Source organism: Corapipo altera, unplaced genomic scaffold (genome assembly GCF_003945725.1).
Source record: "Corapipo altera isolate COAL_440 unplaced genomic scaffold, ASM394572v1 22b, whole genome shotgun sequence".
In the NCBI taxonomy this organism is placed as follows: Eukaryota; Metazoa; Chordata; class Aves; order Passeriformes; family Pipridae; genus Corapipo; species Corapipo altera.
The window spans coordinates 28288184-28307211 of NW_020884876.1; the positions used below are offsets into that span (position 1 = coordinate 28288184).

Genomic DNA, 19028 nt, shown 5'->3' on the forward strand with positions numbered 1-19028 from the left:
ATAATCTTGAGACTATTAAAATTGAGATTAATAACCTTGAAAGTTTTAACACAGGAAAATGTTTGAAAGAGACATGACATAAAATGAAAAAGAGGACATTTCTTTCATTTAAAAAGGGTAAAGAGGTGATAATCATACAAATGCCCCTCCTTCAGTTCCACTAAATAAAATCACACTTGTGATTTAAGAAGAAATATAACTTTTCTATCCTGGGATTTTTGGTGTTATATTTACTATAGTGCAGAGGAAATGAAGCAAGCAAAGACAGACAGACAGAGGGAGCGAGAGCATGAGAAATCCATTCTCACATTTTGTTAAGGCATATTTGATCATGACTACATTCAAATCTGTAATTCCTGCAAATTTTAAATAAAGAATTGCAAAATCTGCTTTAAGGTCTTGAAGAAATAGGAACATTTATTTGGAGACTGTCTTCTCAGCTGACTACAATGACCAGAAGAGATTTACATTATTTGCTGAGGGCTAATATGATGTGTTATGTTTTATGGGAACAAACCCCCTCCTCCCACATACACATTTCCATTATGATACACAGTCTTCAAGAAAATTTGCTGTATTACATAAATTAACAACTAATGGGACAATAAAAATTAAAGAACTCTTTGCAGGCATTATAGCATTAGCAGGGAGCAATTAAAATAACAGATGTTACCTCACAAAGCCTAAGCAGATTCCTGATCACAAAACACGAAGGTGGTATTTTCTTTTGTATTACTATAGTTGGTAAGTACATTGTATTCCCTTGGCACAGTGATGGAAAAGGAAAAACAATTCCAGCTTATTTTGGTATCTCAATGCAAGGAATTATTTCATTCCTATGTAGAATTTTGCAAAACAATGCAATTTCACTGTAATAAATCATCTTAGAATTTCAAATTAGGAGGCCAGAGATGCAGTGCTACAGTTACTTAGTTGGCAGTCTGATTTAGCCAATATAGGCACTCAAACACATGTCTAAGTTGTCACAAAAGATTCATATAAGCAACAAAATAGACAGAGCTCCAAGATCATTTCACAGTCATATGGAAGTACTGTGGTCATCAACAGGAAATGGACAACCACCTCAAATGGACTTGGATATAAAGATAGTTGTTTCACATTCCACAGAGTAAAGGCCCCACAAATCATGTATTTCCAAATCTTGCACTGCCAAATGGAGGCATTGCAATGATGTTACTGAACTTGCAAAATGTTGCAATAAGCAAGTAATGTTACACAACAGTCATCATTCAGGAAATATGTACATTTCTGTTGCAATTTGAACATAGTGATAAGGAAAAATTGGGCAAAACAGAAGTCCTTCTATATTATTACCTACCTATCTTATTTATTGCTAATCTGATTTCTGTGTCTGCAAAATATTGAGATTATTAGTATTTTTAAACAGAGTTTGAGAGTTACTTAAGTGGGAATATGTATTTAGGTCCAGAAGCAGATTAAGCTGAGATAGCACTAAACATATTCATTTTCTCTAAAAACAAAAACATGAACAACTGAATGAGATACAGAGATTTCAATGGCTATGGTTTACAGCACACTTTGTCAGAATTAACTTGATCATGGCTTTTGCCTATTTCACATACAAGACTATAAAACTAAGAAGAGATGATGTACATTTCTCTGCATATATTATTCATCTCTCTTAGCTATTGGGACTGCAGCCCAGAGAAAGAGTTTGGAGTAGAGATGGCAGTTAAGTGGTAACCACTTTGATTGCTCTGCCATTTAATCTGCTGCAATGTGCAAATAACAATGCTTAGAAAGCAGATTTTTTCCCGTAGAGACATTAGTTTCTGAATAAAAAGTGAAGAGAAAGTATGCATGCTAGGAATGGATCTTTGGTTTTATTTTGCTTTTTGAGGGTGAATGAGCTGAAACAGCTAAAAGCAAGCACCTTCTTTTGAACTTCTGGAATGTAAATAACATTTAAAATGAAAAACCAATAGTAGTTGTTTTTTAATGTGAACAGCAAGCCAAAATCTGAGCTTTTCCTATGACTGCTGTCCAATCTACTGATACTGAGGATGACTTTGTATTCAGTTAATGGTCTCTTTAAAATACTATGTGTTAAGTCTAAAGAGTATAGATGAACACTCTATTTCAAAATTCCACTCACTGCAAGTGAATTCTAGTTTAATCTGATGTGGAAAAGAAAACATGTATGCTGCTCACATGACTGCCTGTAGATCAAAGCTGGGTTCTCAACCAGCAAAGTTCCACTTGGTGCTGGAAAACACACACAATACTGGTGAGGAGCAATGCAGGGCCCAAATTAATAATTTATGCTGGACCTGCTTTGTCTTCACAGCATTTTCTGAGACATATTTTTCTCCAGGGAAAACTGGTCAAAAATCCACTGGTTTAGCACAGTATATTGATGAAAATTTAGTAACTAAGTATGAAAACAGAAGTGTACAGTAAATCTAGGCAGTAGACCTGGAATTTACACGCAGTATCTCCAACCAATCTTTTATCCTGAGAATATTCAGGAGTTGCATGATCTACCTGTTAGGAGAGAGTTATTTACTCAGGAAATCCAGCTATTCTGGACTTAAATTGTATTTCAATAAACAAAGGAAAAACCTGAATACTGTCAAATCTAAGAATTGTATTGTTCAATGTTTTATATGCAAAACTACTTCACATATTGACTCATCATATTTTAGCTGACAAGTTTTCATGGAAGAACTTATCTCATAGTTTAAAAACAGGTTTTCAATTTAAATGCCTTTTTTTCCCTTTATAAACATTCACATATGACCTAATCCAGAAGTCTACCAAAAAGCCTCTCACTAACATCAAGTGGTTTGGATATCAACCATGATGGAATTCTTGGGCAATTCTTAAAGGACTGTGAAATATGGGATTTTATTATTATTATTATTATTTTGATTATTAAGAAAAAATCATTAAAATATAAACAAAATTAAAGGAGTCCTCTAAAAAGATTACATATGAAAAAAAAAGACCTTTAAAAGATCCTATAAAAACAGTCAGCTCAAATATCAAATCTCAAGATACTCAGAAGCAAAGGGGATTTTCATTTTATTTTCCATTTATTCATCCAAGGACTTCCACTTAAAACAAGGAAGACAAAAGAGGAAAGTCCAAGAACTTGTCATTCTACTTTTATTAAGCAACATCTACTCCCTTAGCGTACTTGAACTTTGTCATAGTTACTGCTTCCTGTTGGCAAAGTGAGAATCAGCATGAATGTTGTCAGTAAGCCTGAAAACAGGATTCATGGTTCACAACAATGTTTGCTTGACAGTTACCTCATTTATAATGATCCAGTGACAGTCAAAAGCAACCAAATTAGTCTCCACGACCTGAAATAGAGAACAAACCAGCTATCAGTCAGCTTGTTGTGAAAGCCAGAAAAAAATTAAAAAGATGCTCCCTGCAAAAGACAAAAACCAAAGCACATACTCTCTAGGACGTTTGCTATTGAACTGAGGACAGAGAACCTTTAGCACAATTCTGCAGAAGCATTTGTGTTATTGTTTGACTTGCCAATTAAACTTGGAAAATACAGTTCATTGCTGGCATCACAGAAAAGAATATGCTTCAGCTGACTGAAAAGCAAATGAAAACATTTTTGCCTTAGTACTGTGTGTTGAGAGGAAGCAACAGAGAGGAAGGCAGAAAATGAATATCAAGTAACTCTTGTTGGATTTCTGAATTTCCTGCCTTTAAGGTCTTTCCAGTGCATACCTACCCTGAAAGCCTGTGAATTGAAAAAAACCAAAACAAACCCAAACCAACAAAATCCACACTACAAATGCTGGGGTTCATATAAGTGCAAAGAGCAGGAAGGGAATGGTTCTCCTGAGAAAAAGGGTTGTCACAGGGATTACGAATGATAGCCTGTCCCAGGTTCCACACACAGAAGGTGTCTCACTCTCTTCTCATGCATCTTCTCCTTGCCTTTGCTGAAAATTATTCCAGGATCTGCCTTTATGCTGAACGGAACATGTGCTTCCTAACTCATCTTTCATTCAGTCTGTTTCCTCCTTGAATCCACCAGAATTTTGTGGCAAGTCATGTTTGAATCGACTTTGCAGTGGAAGTGAAGAGAAAAAATACATTTCTTCTCCTTTCACTAGCTAGGAAAGAAATCACTGACAGAAGGGAGGCAGAAACAAACAATGGAAAAGGTTGGACACCTTTAAATTCTTTTTCTAAATGAAACTGAATTAGGATTAATATGGAAATAGTTTTAAAACCAAATTAATCCCATTTTATTTGTATAGTCACTATGCTCATCTTGATTCACAATTCAAAACTACTGGATACTTAAAATTGTATTGAATCTCAGTAGAAAAAAAAGACAAAACAGAAATAAGGCTTGGGACTTATAATGTCCTAGTGCTGGGCTGTTATTACTTGGACTATTGCACAGCAGTAATGTTTGGCTTTTAATGATGACCAACATAAAGAGCACTTGCCAGGAATGATGGTGATTTATACTGTGCAATGTCCAAAGGAGAACAATTTAGCTGGCCACAAATCTTAAGAGCAGCAAAAGACCCCATGTTGATAACCTTCATCATTAATTCAAAAGCTGCTAGAATTAGGGTCACTGCTTGTTTAGCAGAATGATAAGCAAGACTAGAAATTCTGATCTGGAGAAACTGGGGGGAGTGGGAGAAGCAAGCAGTGTATGAACTGATTTCTTATTTGAAACTCTCAGCACTAATAAGAAATTATGGGGAATGAAACTCATAGCTGCTAATGTGCTTCTGGAAAATTTCAATATTATTACCAGTAGGAATCAGGTTCCTCACTTTATGTGGAATTTAGACTCACTATTCAACAACAACATTATAGTTTGTTGTGTTGCTTTGACATTTTTTGCATTCTTCACTGTAGGCATTCACACAGCACATATAAAAGAACAGGACAGAAAGTGAGTAACTGTGATGGGAGGCATCACAACAGACTGAGCCAGGATGCTTGAACTGGAGTATGGCTGTTCTAATCAGATCTCTCATATCAACGCGGTTGGAAGACAAATACACCCAGAAACCAAAAAAGGTTGAAAGTGGACAGAACAGTAACAGAGTTCTCAAGGGAACATTTGCTCCTTACATAAAGTTCCAAAACATAGAAAGTTTATCCCAATTACAACATAAGCTATGCCATTTAAATTTTCCATAATCCAGAACAAAACAAAGCCTTACTGAAGCAGAAACCATTCTGCTAGTCAATCTACATACAGTTCTGCTAAAAGTGAGCAGAATGAAAAAAAAAAAAAAAAGGCAGCAGGGTTGACGTATTTTCTGGTTTCTTGTCAGGTTCCTAGCAACTTTGTCCCTTCTAACTTTCGACTCCAGGATGTCCTGCTTGGAACGTCTGCCCTGCTGTAACTACTCTGCTCAAGATGAAGTCTCACAAGGTTCCTGTGACTCCAAGGCAGCCTGCCTGAGTGACACCCTTGAGTCAAGTCTACCAGTGGTACTAAAGAAATTACAATGATAATTTTGTTCCACGTAGGGCTCCTTGCTCCAAAATTGCAGTCAACTGAAACTTCAGAATAAAGGAATCCACAAAATGAAAATTCACATTTTCTGTTCAATTTTTAATAACATGCTAAAAGTGGGCTAAATCACTTCTTTGTGCCTGAAGCTTCAATTGATCAGACTTTAATGTACTTTATCTTTCATTAAAACTTTGGGTTCGGTTCATTTAGTTTCCTTATAAATATTTGGTTTGGAGTATCTGCCTTGCCCAGGCTCTCAGAATTCAATTACAAGGCCTTTTCAACAGAATATGGTTCTAATTGTCACTGGGTTTCTTAGGTACAGCTTAAGTCAGCCTCTGAAAGAGGCTGACTGTTCTCACAAGTCACTCTCATTATTTCAAACATCTCAGGCTACCTGTGACATATTTATCACAATTTTCAAATAACAAGATGAAAGGCACCCATTTTTTAGTTACAGCTGAAACTCCTCAGCAGAAAGATCATGTTTTATCCATTAAAGTTTATGCATTCATGAATCTATTTAATATTAAAAATATTTTCAAAAAGCTTATGTCAAATTGAGATGAACCTGTAATGCACTCAGAGACACTCAAACTAATATATTCAAAGTTTAGATGGGCTGCAATAGCCCCTGATTTAAAAATTCACTTCCCCTTTCAGTCTGCCAGAAGTTGCTTTTTGGTGTTTTCCTTAGCCCATCCACCCAAAACTTGTTCTAGTATTGATAGATGTTGTTTAAAAAGATGACTGGTGATGCCCTGAGAAAGTTGCTACATTTATTTTTTCTACTTTTTTTTTTTTTTATTTGATGAAATATACATTTACATCTGAACCTGGACTCAACATTTGACTGGGATTTCAAGGCCATCTTTTCATCATTGGGTCATTCAGTCTTAGTTGATGAAATCCTAGTCATAGTGATATCATTCACAAAAGAGCTGTTCATTTCAGCAGCATTAAGATGCTGCATCTTAGTCCTTTCCCTCTTAGCATCTCCTCTGCCAGGATGGTCTTTATTGTCCATTTAGTTGCCTCTAAAGTTGGCAGTGCCCATTTTGACTATGTTTGTAAGAATTGCAGGGCAATATAACATTATTACCATTAATAACCTTCCAATATTTTCCAGTTATTGTGTTCCTTATGCTTTTCAGTGTAGAAGATTGCACCGGCACATCCACTGTTTTACAGAAAATAAACAAATGCAAACCTTTAGTTTTGATGTTTGAAGGAAAAAGTCACTCAGTCCTAAAGTTTTCTTCAAACACTAAGAGTAATCATATGTATAATCTCACAGTCAGATTGTCTTGGTCAGCAGCTATTAAGCACTAGTTTACAAGACTATATTAAATCAGATAAAAAACACTCAAAACTATCTAAGCCAGTAGCAACACAACCTAAATCCAATTATTCATCAGTAAAGCAGTCATTCCTTGCACACAACAGGCCTTTACAGTCATGACACAGTGTGCCAGAATGACCTTGTCTATCTACTGTTTGCCATTCTGTTTACTCTAAAAAGCCATTGCATTTTCACTTGGAAGGGGTGGTAACAAATTAGATTAAAGTGAAAAACAAAAAAAGAGCACGTCTGGGTCTGCTTAAAATTGATCATAGCCTAAAAAGTACATATAGAACAGCTTCAACAGAGTATATAATGCAGTTGGGAAGAAGGTTTCCATGACTAATGTTCAGAATGATAAAACACATATTTTTTTATCTGAGTGATGATCTTTTTTCTGGTTGAAATTCATATCTGCATGCATATCGACTGAGCTGGCATGAACTTGTGTTCTGTGCCAGGGAGAAATGCATGTACAGAGAATAATGCTTGCAAAAGCACAAGGGCAGTAATGAAAACAAAATCTGAAATCCTGTAAATTAGAAGCAATAAAACAATTTAATAGGGGCCTGTAGGAAGTAATGCAAGTTTCAGATTCATCTGCTGGTTCTGCTGACTCTGTGACAGGAAGCGGCACTGTTCTGTCCTGAAAGGTAAGGGACAGATTGGAAATTTCCATACAGGACAGAAGGCAGGTGAACCTGTTATTTATGCAGCTCACCTCTTAAGCTAAAACTGAGAAAAACTAGAGTGCGTATTCATAATGAGGGCTGAACCACAAAATTCTATGCAGATATTAAACAAAGAGTTGACACTTTCCAAAACAAAGAAAAACATGCACATATTTGACAAATTCTCATTTCACACTTCCTGTAGGTGAAATCATACAAGAATGCAGCTCTGGGTTAGTAAACACACAAAGTTATAGGTCAGTGCAGAAAGCTTTCTAAAGCTAAGCATAGCCACTAGCTGGGAGAGCATTAGGAGACAGTAACATATACACCTACCCTGCTTTTACTGCTCCTTTAGGCATTCAAGCCACCTTTGGATGTAGGACACTTTGGTCTAAGCTGAGATGGCTGCTTTTGTGCTTCTAAATATACATTACTTTCTTAATTGCAATGAATCAGATTGCCAATAGCCAAAGGAAGCAGAAATTTATTAATTCTGTACCAACCGTTGCACAGTTCAGACTGTTTTTATTTACTGAAAAGGGAAATACTTGAAAAAACCTCCCCACAAAATAATTTTGTGCTTTTGAGATGCCATTTCTTCTGTGCCATTGAGTACCTCCACTGTGCAGGAACATACATAAGCAGAACTCCAGGATGAACTGGGGAGCTGCATTTCTGTCTAATGCCCATAGCAACTGACACATTCCTGTCTCAGACAACTAAATCAATGTCAGAGAACAAGTAGAGGACATCCTATTAACTAGCACCTTCAGAGAACTCTTTTTCTGAATGCAGCATTTTTTAATCTTTAAAAGAAATTTTATCTTTAATTTTAATGCATTTTTAATCTATAGAATATTAGTATTCAGTTATTTATAATGACATATCACATTACTGAGAACCAAAGCAGTAAGTTAGCAGGACAGTTCTAAAATATACCTTACGAAATTGTGGAAAAACTGAAAAAGAAAATCACTCTTTACTCACTCAACCACTGCTCAGACTGAGAGTTCACACTGGAGTATTTTAAAACATTGTGTCATTAGTTGCATAAATCCTGCAGCAAAGGCTACAGCCTGTCAAGTACGCAGAGCCATTCATACACAGTCATAGAAATCCACAGCAATAGATATAAAAGATCATACTTAACATCTTTGTAACTTTAGAAATGTGTTCATGTCAAACTCCAGCAGTTCTCCTAACAACCTATTAAAATAAATCAAACTTATGCTTCATGGGGAAGGTGTTACACTTAGTCAAACACAGGTACTATTGAACTGATGAGCAAGAACATGGATGAAGCAGGAACTAATTTTCTTTTTCTAAAGAATTCAGCTACACACCGAGGGAGATTTTGCAGAGAGAAGAAAAATGCTGTCAAGATAACAAGTGATGAGCAAGGACAAATCATCTGTCATCGGCAGTAACTCCAGAACTTCTTCAGGAGACCCTGACAATTTATCACAGCTCTTTCTATTGTTCACACTCAAACCTTCAAATCACCTAAATGCAAGACAATCTGAAGCAAATAAAGCAGTAGTAGTGCCAGCATGCAAGCTTTTCCCATCTGCAATAGTTAGCAAGAAAGAAAACCAGTTTCTTAGCACAAAGCACATGTAATTTAATGGGAAAATGACATCAAAAGTTCTCTACATCACTTCTTTCTTATAGATACTGGCTCAACTGCAAGATACACATCATAACCCTTATAAAGGAAACACAGTAAAACTGTTCTGCATTTTCAAAATTCACCACTACAAATATGAAACTAGTCAGACAAGCCTTGAAATCACCTAATGAGGAGTAGTATTGCATATATGAAAAGATCCTTACAAGACCAAGCCATCTCAAGTATCACCTGTTTGATACACAGAGGAGAGCTCCTGGGCTACAGTTTTATCTTTGCTACAGTTGGGTCTGTTCTGCAACAAGCCACCCAGATGACATAACTCATTTGTCAAAATATTGAATAAAAGTGTCTCCAACTAGAGTTGGCCTTCCTGTTAATTTTCTGCTCCACCAGGAGCTGCAGTACTGACTGTGAATCTCCTTCTGCTGGACCACCACCACAGAGCAAACCACATTTTCCATTTGCTTTTAATCTTTAAAATCAGATTGCATTGTATAATCTGTAGTTCTAGAAATGGCTGATATTAAAATAATTTAGAAAATATTTAGAAAGTTAGCTTTCCCAAGAATTGAGCTGGGACACCAACTCCCTGTTAACATTTTCCAAACATGATCTGTCTACAATATGTCCTATTTATGTGGTCTTGGAAGCTGAACTGCACTCTTTCCACTGGAAGACTGATAAAATGTTTTCATCCAATACCTCTAGGTATTTGTTGCCCATGTCTTTTCGTAGACCAACCTCTTGAAGTTACCATTGCTGTTTTGCAGATGAACATAGCCCTTAAACCTAAGTTTCCCTCTGAGGGACACAGCAATTTGCTGATCAACAAGATAAGACAAAAACCAGTCTTCCAGGACACACGTGAGAAAGCTGCTCCACCTCCCCTCCCAAAAAAAGACAACCCAACCCAAAACCCAACAACTAATCAAACAGAAGAAGTCAGAGGCCATTTCTTCATATGTCCTTTAACTCAAGAGATGGGATTTAACTAATTTGAGCACCTAGAGCAGTCTTCTATAGTATAGATGATTCCTCAAGCACTAGTAAGCAAAATATGAAAGCTAAAGTTGAAGATTACTTAACAGCTAATGTACAGGTAGTACTAAGAAAGTTAAGTGATAAACTAAAGACTACCTTAACTGATCTGAAATTTAGAAAGGTAAAAGCATGGAGTTGTACTATTTAGTGTGTTGTACTGTGTTAAACACTACAGGACTTGTCCATGAAGATCCTCCAAGTTTGCTTGTTTATTTGTTTTTTACTTTTTTTTTTCTTCTAGTTCCTAGTTCATCAAACTACCACCATTTTTTCAGGCTATCTGTAGCATTTCTTCCTGCTGGCCCCACAGCAAGATCTTTCTGTGTCTCCGCTCTTAGTCTTTGAGCTTCTCAGTAGGGAAATCAGTTGCTGATTTATAAAGCTCATTTTTGCACACCAGAAACTAAAGCTCATAAAAATATCTCTTCATGTAGGCAATATTTTTGGAATCTAATTTTAATCGCTACCCATGTCCACTCTTGAGAGAGAAAAAAACCCCAAAACACACATGGCAATACTTATTTTTATTCTTCTGGAGAATCATCCCTTTCTGGGATTCCTTTCCCTGATGTTCCTTCTAAGCAAAGAAAAAAAAATGCATTGAGTGAAACCTGACAGAGAAATCTCTGGGTCACTGGTCATCTATTTACAAAATTAGAAAGCAAGCTTCAACAGTATTTTGGGGGGGAAATTGTCTTCTAGTCTCCTCCTAAGGATGGGTGATATGGTGCACAGAGCTTCATTTGTTCATCTCATGAAAATGCACTTCTTTTAAAAAGAAATAAATAGTTGAAGCGCTTGATCAGTTTTCCACTTTTTTAGATTTATTATTACTAATTAATTAGTTTTATATTGACTTGGCTTGCCATCCTAACTACATATGAAACAAATCAAGCTTCACAGAAAACATTATTTTCCTTGGCTGATGATTTTAAGAGATGGAGGCAGTTCAAGTAGAAAAATCACCCCATTCTAAAGAAAAGAAGTCAACAGTTAAATGTTCAATAAAAGTAAATAAACATAGCATTAATACTTCAGTGATATTGACCATAAACTAGTATTGAGAACACAAAACAAAACTACATTCCGTCTGTTAGAACTAGCCATTTTAAATTATTTGTTTCCTTTGTCATTGAGAAAAGTTAATAATGTGTTTATTTTATAGGAATCTAAACCCACACATCCTCCTCTGAGGTCAGCCTGTACACTTTAGGTTTAAAACAATAACTGTAAATAATTTAAGTGTCTTTCATTTTAAGGATTATTTTATTCTTACAGTCAGTTTTCCTATTTCCAAATTTATGTTTTGATTTATATTCGGATTATCCTTGTGAAAAGTGTTTGTAATATCTACTCTGGGAAAAAAAGAAAACAAAAAAAAAACCAACAAAAACCACAACCAACAAAAGCACCACAGATTTGTGGTTTGGCTTTAACTCAGAACCAAGAACACATTATGCTACCTGCACAGGAATACAAGAAAGCAGAATAATAGTATTCTAAATGAACAATAACGGACCTTCCACCTAGAAACTGTTTATTTCAAAGTAACAAAGTGATTCAAACCATCATGTAAATGCAGAAATTCAGATTCATTACTGTTGAGTGGTTGCCTGTACCTGCCTTTCTTGTTAAGAACTAGTTTTTGTTCATAGTGATAGTACTAAATTGATGCCTGAAGATCTCTTGCTCTTTATCTGTAACAATTTGTTTTGTTTAGGTTTGGGGGTTTTTTGTTTGTCTTTTTTGTCTAAGATTTGGAAATCTGAAACCTAAGCAGAAAACTTGAGTATTGGGGTTGGACAAGGGCTTTGAATCAAACTGGTTGTCACCACCTTTGAAGGTGAAGAACTAAACACAAGAAGCCTAAATCTATGCTAAAGTATCAAAATTTCCTCATCTTTACAGTTTAAGCACTGAAGTCAGAGATTTCTCCCAACTATGGTGTTTGTTTTAAACACCTCACCATCTCCCACACTCAAACACATTCAGGAGCTACCCTTTGAGTGAACTCACTCTAGATTGAAGGCTGTTGACAAGTCCTCCAACAGAGGGAAAATAATTGCCTTGCTGATTTCACTCTTTGTAACCAACTTTACCAAGGCCAAATCTCTACACAACAGTGAAAGCTGGAGACTAACAAAGCTTTTTCAGAGATTTACATTTACTTTATCTGCACATGTAAATTATTTTTCCAAGCAGAATAAAAGGTTCAATTCCTACTTTTAACCTGCTACAGACTTTATAGGTAGCAGTTGGTTTATTCCAAGCCTTATGGATATGAAGAAAGCTTTCAACCCATTAATGTGACATGAGAAGCTCAAACAGTCATTAACTCTAGGCTTTAACTAAAAGGAATGCCAGTTTGACAACGGATCATTCTTAATGTACGCTTCAGGTAATTAGGCTGCTAGTGAAGAGAGCTTTGGAGGCTGCAGGAAAAAAGTACAGATGATAAAATGGCATCTGTCATAATTGAAGTGTATGCTCTTTTGGTAGCTCATATGAAAATATGCAAATTCATATATACTTCCTTTTTAAGCTTGTGGCCAGTATGGAAACATTCACATAATATATCTAATTGAGAATCATGATTAACCAAAGTTACCACTTTAGTAAGGCAGTGAACAGCTAAGATTGAAGAAAAATGCACTTGTGAGGCACAAGATTCCTTCCCAGTGTGCATTACCATGGGTTGACTGCACTCAGCAGAAGGACAATTGATTCAAACAAAACTTCTAAAGGAATCAAATAACAGTTGTAGTTTGAATAACCTTTCCCTTCTCATCCATACTTGGTTTTATAAATTAGTAATTCTACAGATTGTAGTGCAGTTACTCTTTCTTTACACCAGTTTAAATTGGAATAGTTAATCAGGATGGAAATCACTGTCAGAAGGAGGATGAAAAATATGGGGTTTGAGAAAAAACTTGAAGGAAGTGGAGAACAGTAATAGAACAGGGTGACTGATTCAGAAGGCTTTGGTAATGTGAGCAAGTATTTTCAGACTGCTACTGGTTAAAAGCAAGCAAACAGAAAACCCAAAGACAAAACACTGGTTTTCTTAATGGCAGCCATTTGCCATAAAAAAGCTTCATGTCCACCCCAGGTAGCAGCAATACAAATTAATAAAACTAAAAATACTGATTAAACTTAAAATAGTCAGTTTGGTCCATTTTGGCCAGTTGTTTTCTGATACTAGTTGTGAGTGCTGTTGGTTTTAAAGGTTTGAAAGAATTTTAAGAAGTATTAAACATATAGATTGAATTTATATATCCAAACTGAAAACGCAAGCCGTAGTTCACCTTTTCCCTCTCTTTTTCCAAGAATATCAAGGGAACATGTTAGGGGCAGACCCTCTGAATTGCTCAGCATACATAAATTAGTCAGATTTTTATCAACAGGGCTGCAGGATGCTGAGTGCTTTTGAAAACTTGCCCATCCCACTCAGGTTTTTAAATATAAGTTGAGTGCCTTGAAAATCCAGCCCTGATTATGCTGGCAGCATGTTGTTTATTTTATTAGTGATATAGAAATATGGTTCCAAGTCCCTTTGCATCTGTTAGTAAACTGAAGATTTAGTCTGATTGCATATCAGTGAAAATGTTAAATATCATACACTGCAGAATATAACAGTGCTGCTCTTTTCTCTTTTTCACTGTCTTCCTTAAAAGTGTTTGTTGCCAAGCATTAGATTGACATTACTGAAACAGAAAGTATTTCATTTTCCTATCACAGGGCATTATTAACGAAGGTCACTGTTCAAGTGAGAAAATATCACTAAAGCCATCAGCTCTTTTTGCTCTTCAGCTTTATGGTGCTGCTTCTCCTGTCATTTCACATATCTGTCAAGAACACCAGCAGCAGAGGTTCAAGTGAGATAGCCCCCATTTCTGACTTGCACATAAACTTAGCATTCAGCTCCTCTCCAAGTATGCAGGCTGAAAGCATTTTTCCTGGTAATAGGAGTTCAAGAATCAAGAGCAGTTTAATAGAGTTCTAACTGGCTGCAGGCTTGAAGCTCCCTACGAAAAAAATCCTCTCAAAAGCACGCGTACCAAGACAAAATCTACTCTAAACATATTGAAAACATTCTGATCACCAAATTGCAATATCAAATGCGAAACCCATCGGCCGTTTTGGCTTCTGTGCTTCAAAACAGACAAACGAAATGGATCACTCTTAGTAAAGGTCCAAAGGCATTGCAGGCCCAGAAGATCTGCACAAGGACTCACTGAATCTTAGTCAGGGCATGGATCAAAACAGCAGCCTTTTTTTCATAAAAACACTAAATTTTCCTAATAAAATATCTCTACATTTTGGGAAATTCTGCTATTACTTTGGAAAGTAGTTCACTTAGTCAACTACATGAACCTAAGCAATAAAGACTTTTAATATTACTACCATATTTTTGATAAACAACGTCTGTCCTAACATTAACCATGCAACACAGTTCAGATTAATCTTTTCTACCACAAATTGTTGGCCAGAAATCTGTCTGCTGACCTTTGATCTGAAATTCTTCATATATGTCATTGAAGGTTATTAAAAAAGTAATGTTCAAGGGAATACAAAGTACTTTCTTACCATGTTCCTCTAGCTGCTAATGGTTAAGCTAATAGAAGTGCAACAACCCAGCAGAAACTGATACAGGTTAAATTATATTTCAGTTCTATAAAGAAAGAAAATATGGACTTTTTTTTCAGCATTTTTTGATGTTGGTTTAAAAACTGGTTCCATACAGCAATTGTCCAAAAAGCCCATGCAGCATCTATCTCCCAGGGGGGATACAAATATGCCACAATTACAAGCTCAAGCACACCTGAAACACAACTGCAGCTGAAACATCAGCTCAGTTTTAATATGGGGCAGATTCTAACAGATTGAAAAGACCTTTATCAGTGAAAGAATAGCACAACAGGCCAACATGTGTTCATTCACAGAAAAATAAAACTTTCTAGCCGTCAAGTATTGCTATTCTAATACACTTCTGGTTCAAGTTATTAAAAACAAAATGCAGAAATATTACAGGAGAGACAGATGTTGCAATCATAAAAAAAAAAAACACAACACAAAATTATCAGCATTTAACATACACAGTGTAACTTGGGCCTTCTGTACAGTCCTTTAATAATTTATAGGGATTAAGTTGCTAAGAATTGTTTCTCAGATTTTCATTATAGAACAGTTGCCCATTTCTTTTGGCTTATTGAACAAAGAGGCTTAAATTAGATCCTTGCTATCATCTTTTAAAAATAAATTGGAAAGCTTTCATGGAGAAAAGTGAAAAGAATGGAAGAACTTTAAGAGGATTTGGGCATTCAAGAAAAGGAAAAATAGAATGCACTTTGTTAAAAATACAATTAGTTCTGCATTTTAATTTTGTAAAAGCAACGATAGCCTTAGTAAAATGAGCTGTGTAGAAAAATGAAGACCTTTTTAACTTTTGTAAAAAGAAGTATTGAAGACCATTCTATCTAAACTGAGACTACTTTTTTTTAATGGAAAATAAGCCAAACCCATAATTTTTAATTGCTTTTTTTTAGTTTAGTTCAATAAACATCAGTAATTTGACTCATACTTGTGGTAACAGTTCCTCTAAAGTCAGCTCATGTGAGGAAAATAAGTCATATGTATAAGAGATACTGGCACAGGTACCTTGATATAAATTATGACACATTACAGAATATCATAATTTTTCTAGAAATACATTTCTTTTTCCCACAGGTACTGTCAAACATCTTTTTACCTTTAAGCACTGTGGTTTTGTACCATTCTTTCAATCACCCTTTTGACTAACCTGAACCAGAACAGTGATAGATCTCTTCTGTTCTGACTATTAATATTATGGGTACATGGTCTTTGCTTTTTGACGGTGATAGAAGCAAACTGACAGAACCAATATCCAGACAATCCTTGAAGTGATACATGAGCTTTACACAAGAATGACCAACAAGATAGAGCACTATTCTCTTCAGACTGATTGATAGGAAAACCAAGTTGGCTATAAGGCTGTATTTTCAGCTGGAAGCAAGTACATCACAAGTCCTCTGTGGCCCTCCATATATACAGAGTACAAAGCTTATCCGGTTAGAAGAATGAAAATAAATTAAAAAGGAAGAAAGGTATAAAAAAAAAATCACTATATAGGAAGGTCATTTATTAACTATTATTCAGGAAGTAGAAGAAATTCATAACTGTCATGAAGACCCAAGCAAAATTCTGAAGGCGAGAATATAATTATGGCCCATCTGAAGTCCAATTAAATCCCAATTTACCTGAGACAGGTTGGCACAGTCCAATAGAGCTGTGCCAAATGTCAGGATACTTTCTGAGACATTTCCAAGGCTAAGTCAGGGATGGAACGGGATGGGGAAAAACCCTTCCCATGTGCCCCAGCCAGGAACTTCACATCTGTGAGCAATAAGGGAATGTGATCGCTGCATACTGCCATGAAATCAAACATAACTGCTTAGACACTGCTAAATAACTGCAACTGAATGCGTTACTATAGCTACTTTTAGGGACACACTGCACTCCCTCTATGTGCTTCACATATGGCACTGCCTACTGTGGCAATGGACACTTTCGTCCTTGTCAGCCCCAGATCTCTGTCTGGAGTCACCATACTTTTTTGACCTGGCATGGCCACGTTTGATCTCCACCACTAAAGCACCATTAGGATGAGACAAAAAGATTCCAGAGTCAGAGAAGTACTGCATCAGCAGAGCCTTTGCTGGATATTTTACTGCTTTTTCTGGGTATTGCCCTCCTATGTTTTTTTCAGCCTTCCTGGTTGCTGTCCCCCTACTGAGTAAGAGGCCATCTCTGGCTGTAACAGCAAGAGTAGACAGGGATGTTGTGATGCATTTGATCCCATGTCTTGCCACTTGGATAAGTAGTGCCTTTGTATCACATCTTTTTATGGTACTTCTTCTTATGTGCATACTAAGCATTTTGTCTAGAGGAATCAAGAGAATTATTTTAAAAAAATAACAAAAATAAAAAATCTAAAGTTAAATTTCATCGACAGTCTACCAGAAATTCAGAGAAGGGAAAGGAAGGGACTTCTATAGTTTTGTGTTAATGTTAATGATAGACAGATAGGGATTAAACCTCAGTGAGAGAGACAAAAACTCCAAGGAATCATGAGAAATTCATGTTCAGATCATTTTCTGCACTGACATCCTGGAAACATATTTAAAACCTTCATTACTGCAATATCTGATGCTTGCAGCATAGGCTACAAACTACAGCTATCTGAAAACTAAACAGAATGAGCTTATTTTCCTTGTCCTATAGCCCACAGTTCATGTATACATAAATGCATGCAGCACATATTTATCCCTATTTTTTTCATCCACCATGTCTGTTTGTATACGCTGTCAGCTTTTCTGAGAGACCAGAGACGTATCTCTGTACCTGTGGAAATGTCCTTTACATGAGTTATAATCCAACCCCTAAAATTATTTCCCAAACCAGGCATTTTCCAGGATCCTGCAACAGTGAAAATTTTCTTCATAAACACCATAGAAAATTTATTCTACTGAAGAAGATTCTACTTTGATCCATGACCCTCTGCACATGATAACATGTCTCTAAAATGGAAGAGGGGCCATCAAAATTGCTTATTGTGCATCTGTTTCACTCTCCCCTGGGTAAAAGAAGATAAAAGCAGAACAGCACCATATTTCTATCAAAGCGTGAATCTTCCTGGATGTATGTTTCAATAGCTAATAGATTATCTTTTTTATATTTATAGCAATAAAAGATATTTTTATCACTATGGTTCCGCACTTGTATGATGTCTAACAATGGCATCCTGACACGTGACTGAGCAATAACTGAAACGAATGAAGTATCTTCTCTAGCAAGAAGTTATCACTGTTCTTATGATTATACTTTGACACTTAAAAGAAAAAACTATAATTTTGCCTTTACTTTGAGAACAAATGCAACAAAATCTTGGAATTAAATATGCAGTACCATAACTCCCAACCCCAAAATCAAGTCTGATGTGAGAATGTGAGATTAACAAGGATTAGAGGTATCATGACAAGAACTCCTGCTTTGGTTCAGTGTGAGAAGGGATACATTGAAAAGAAAGAAAATTCATACTCCTTCACCCAATGAAATTAAAATAAGTGTTGCCATCTTGGAATATTTGATGTTCTAAGCACAAAATCTCTTTTTGGAAGCAACAGGCTATTAGTTAACATTCCTTTTGTAGTATTCCCTCATACACGTGCCAGGGCTCCCCACAGCCACCCACAGCTGTGTTTCACTTGTTCAAAGAGGATTTCAAGTACAACTGTATTTGGCATCACCAGCTGAAAAAAAGCACATGAACCTTTAGATGTCTCTGAGGCTTGGTTCAGCCTGTTCAGCTTCTTGTTTTTTGCAAGTGCGTACATATTCAGGCAGGTGGAGGTACTGAAAACATAATGCTAGGTAACATCATATCTGTAAGCTGAGGTATCTACAAGTAAAAATATTGTGATCACATTTTTTTAATGCTCTTCCCCTGGTCCTAGGGAGATGTGGAAAACACAGGAAAGTGTCATACCATGCTGTCACATGAATGAGCTCATGTTTCATGCGCAGCAAGTTCCCATCTGTTGTGCTTGAGAGAGGGCAGTGCTTTGCAGACATGCAGGTATGGTGAACATGCACCAAATCTCCTGCATATTACCTGTGGATGCTCTTTTGCACTGGGGCAAAGAGCCTGGGCTTTACACCACTTACAATTATCACAAATCATTACTGAGATACAAAAAAAGGCTCTAAGTAGAGGTGCTAGTTTCCCACTGGTCACTTCAGATTCGGTCCCATTATCCC

At 36.2% G+C, this 19028-nt stretch overlaps 1 protein-coding gene across 2 annotated transcripts in view; it reads right to left on the reverse strand.

Annotated features, from left to right (window-relative positions):
* GRID2 (glutamate ionotropic receptor delta type subunit 2) overlaps window positions 1-19028 on the reverse strand; it is a 693976-nt gene that overhangs the window by 218870 nt on the left and 456078 nt on the right. For both annotated transcript variants that reach the window (XM_027635943.1, XM_027635941.1), the window contains one exon: window positions 3297-3350. In XM_027635943.1, coding sequence (XP_027491744.1) covers window positions 3297-3350 — 54 coding nt within the window. The remainder of the gene's footprint in view (window positions 1-3296; window positions 3351-19028) is intronic.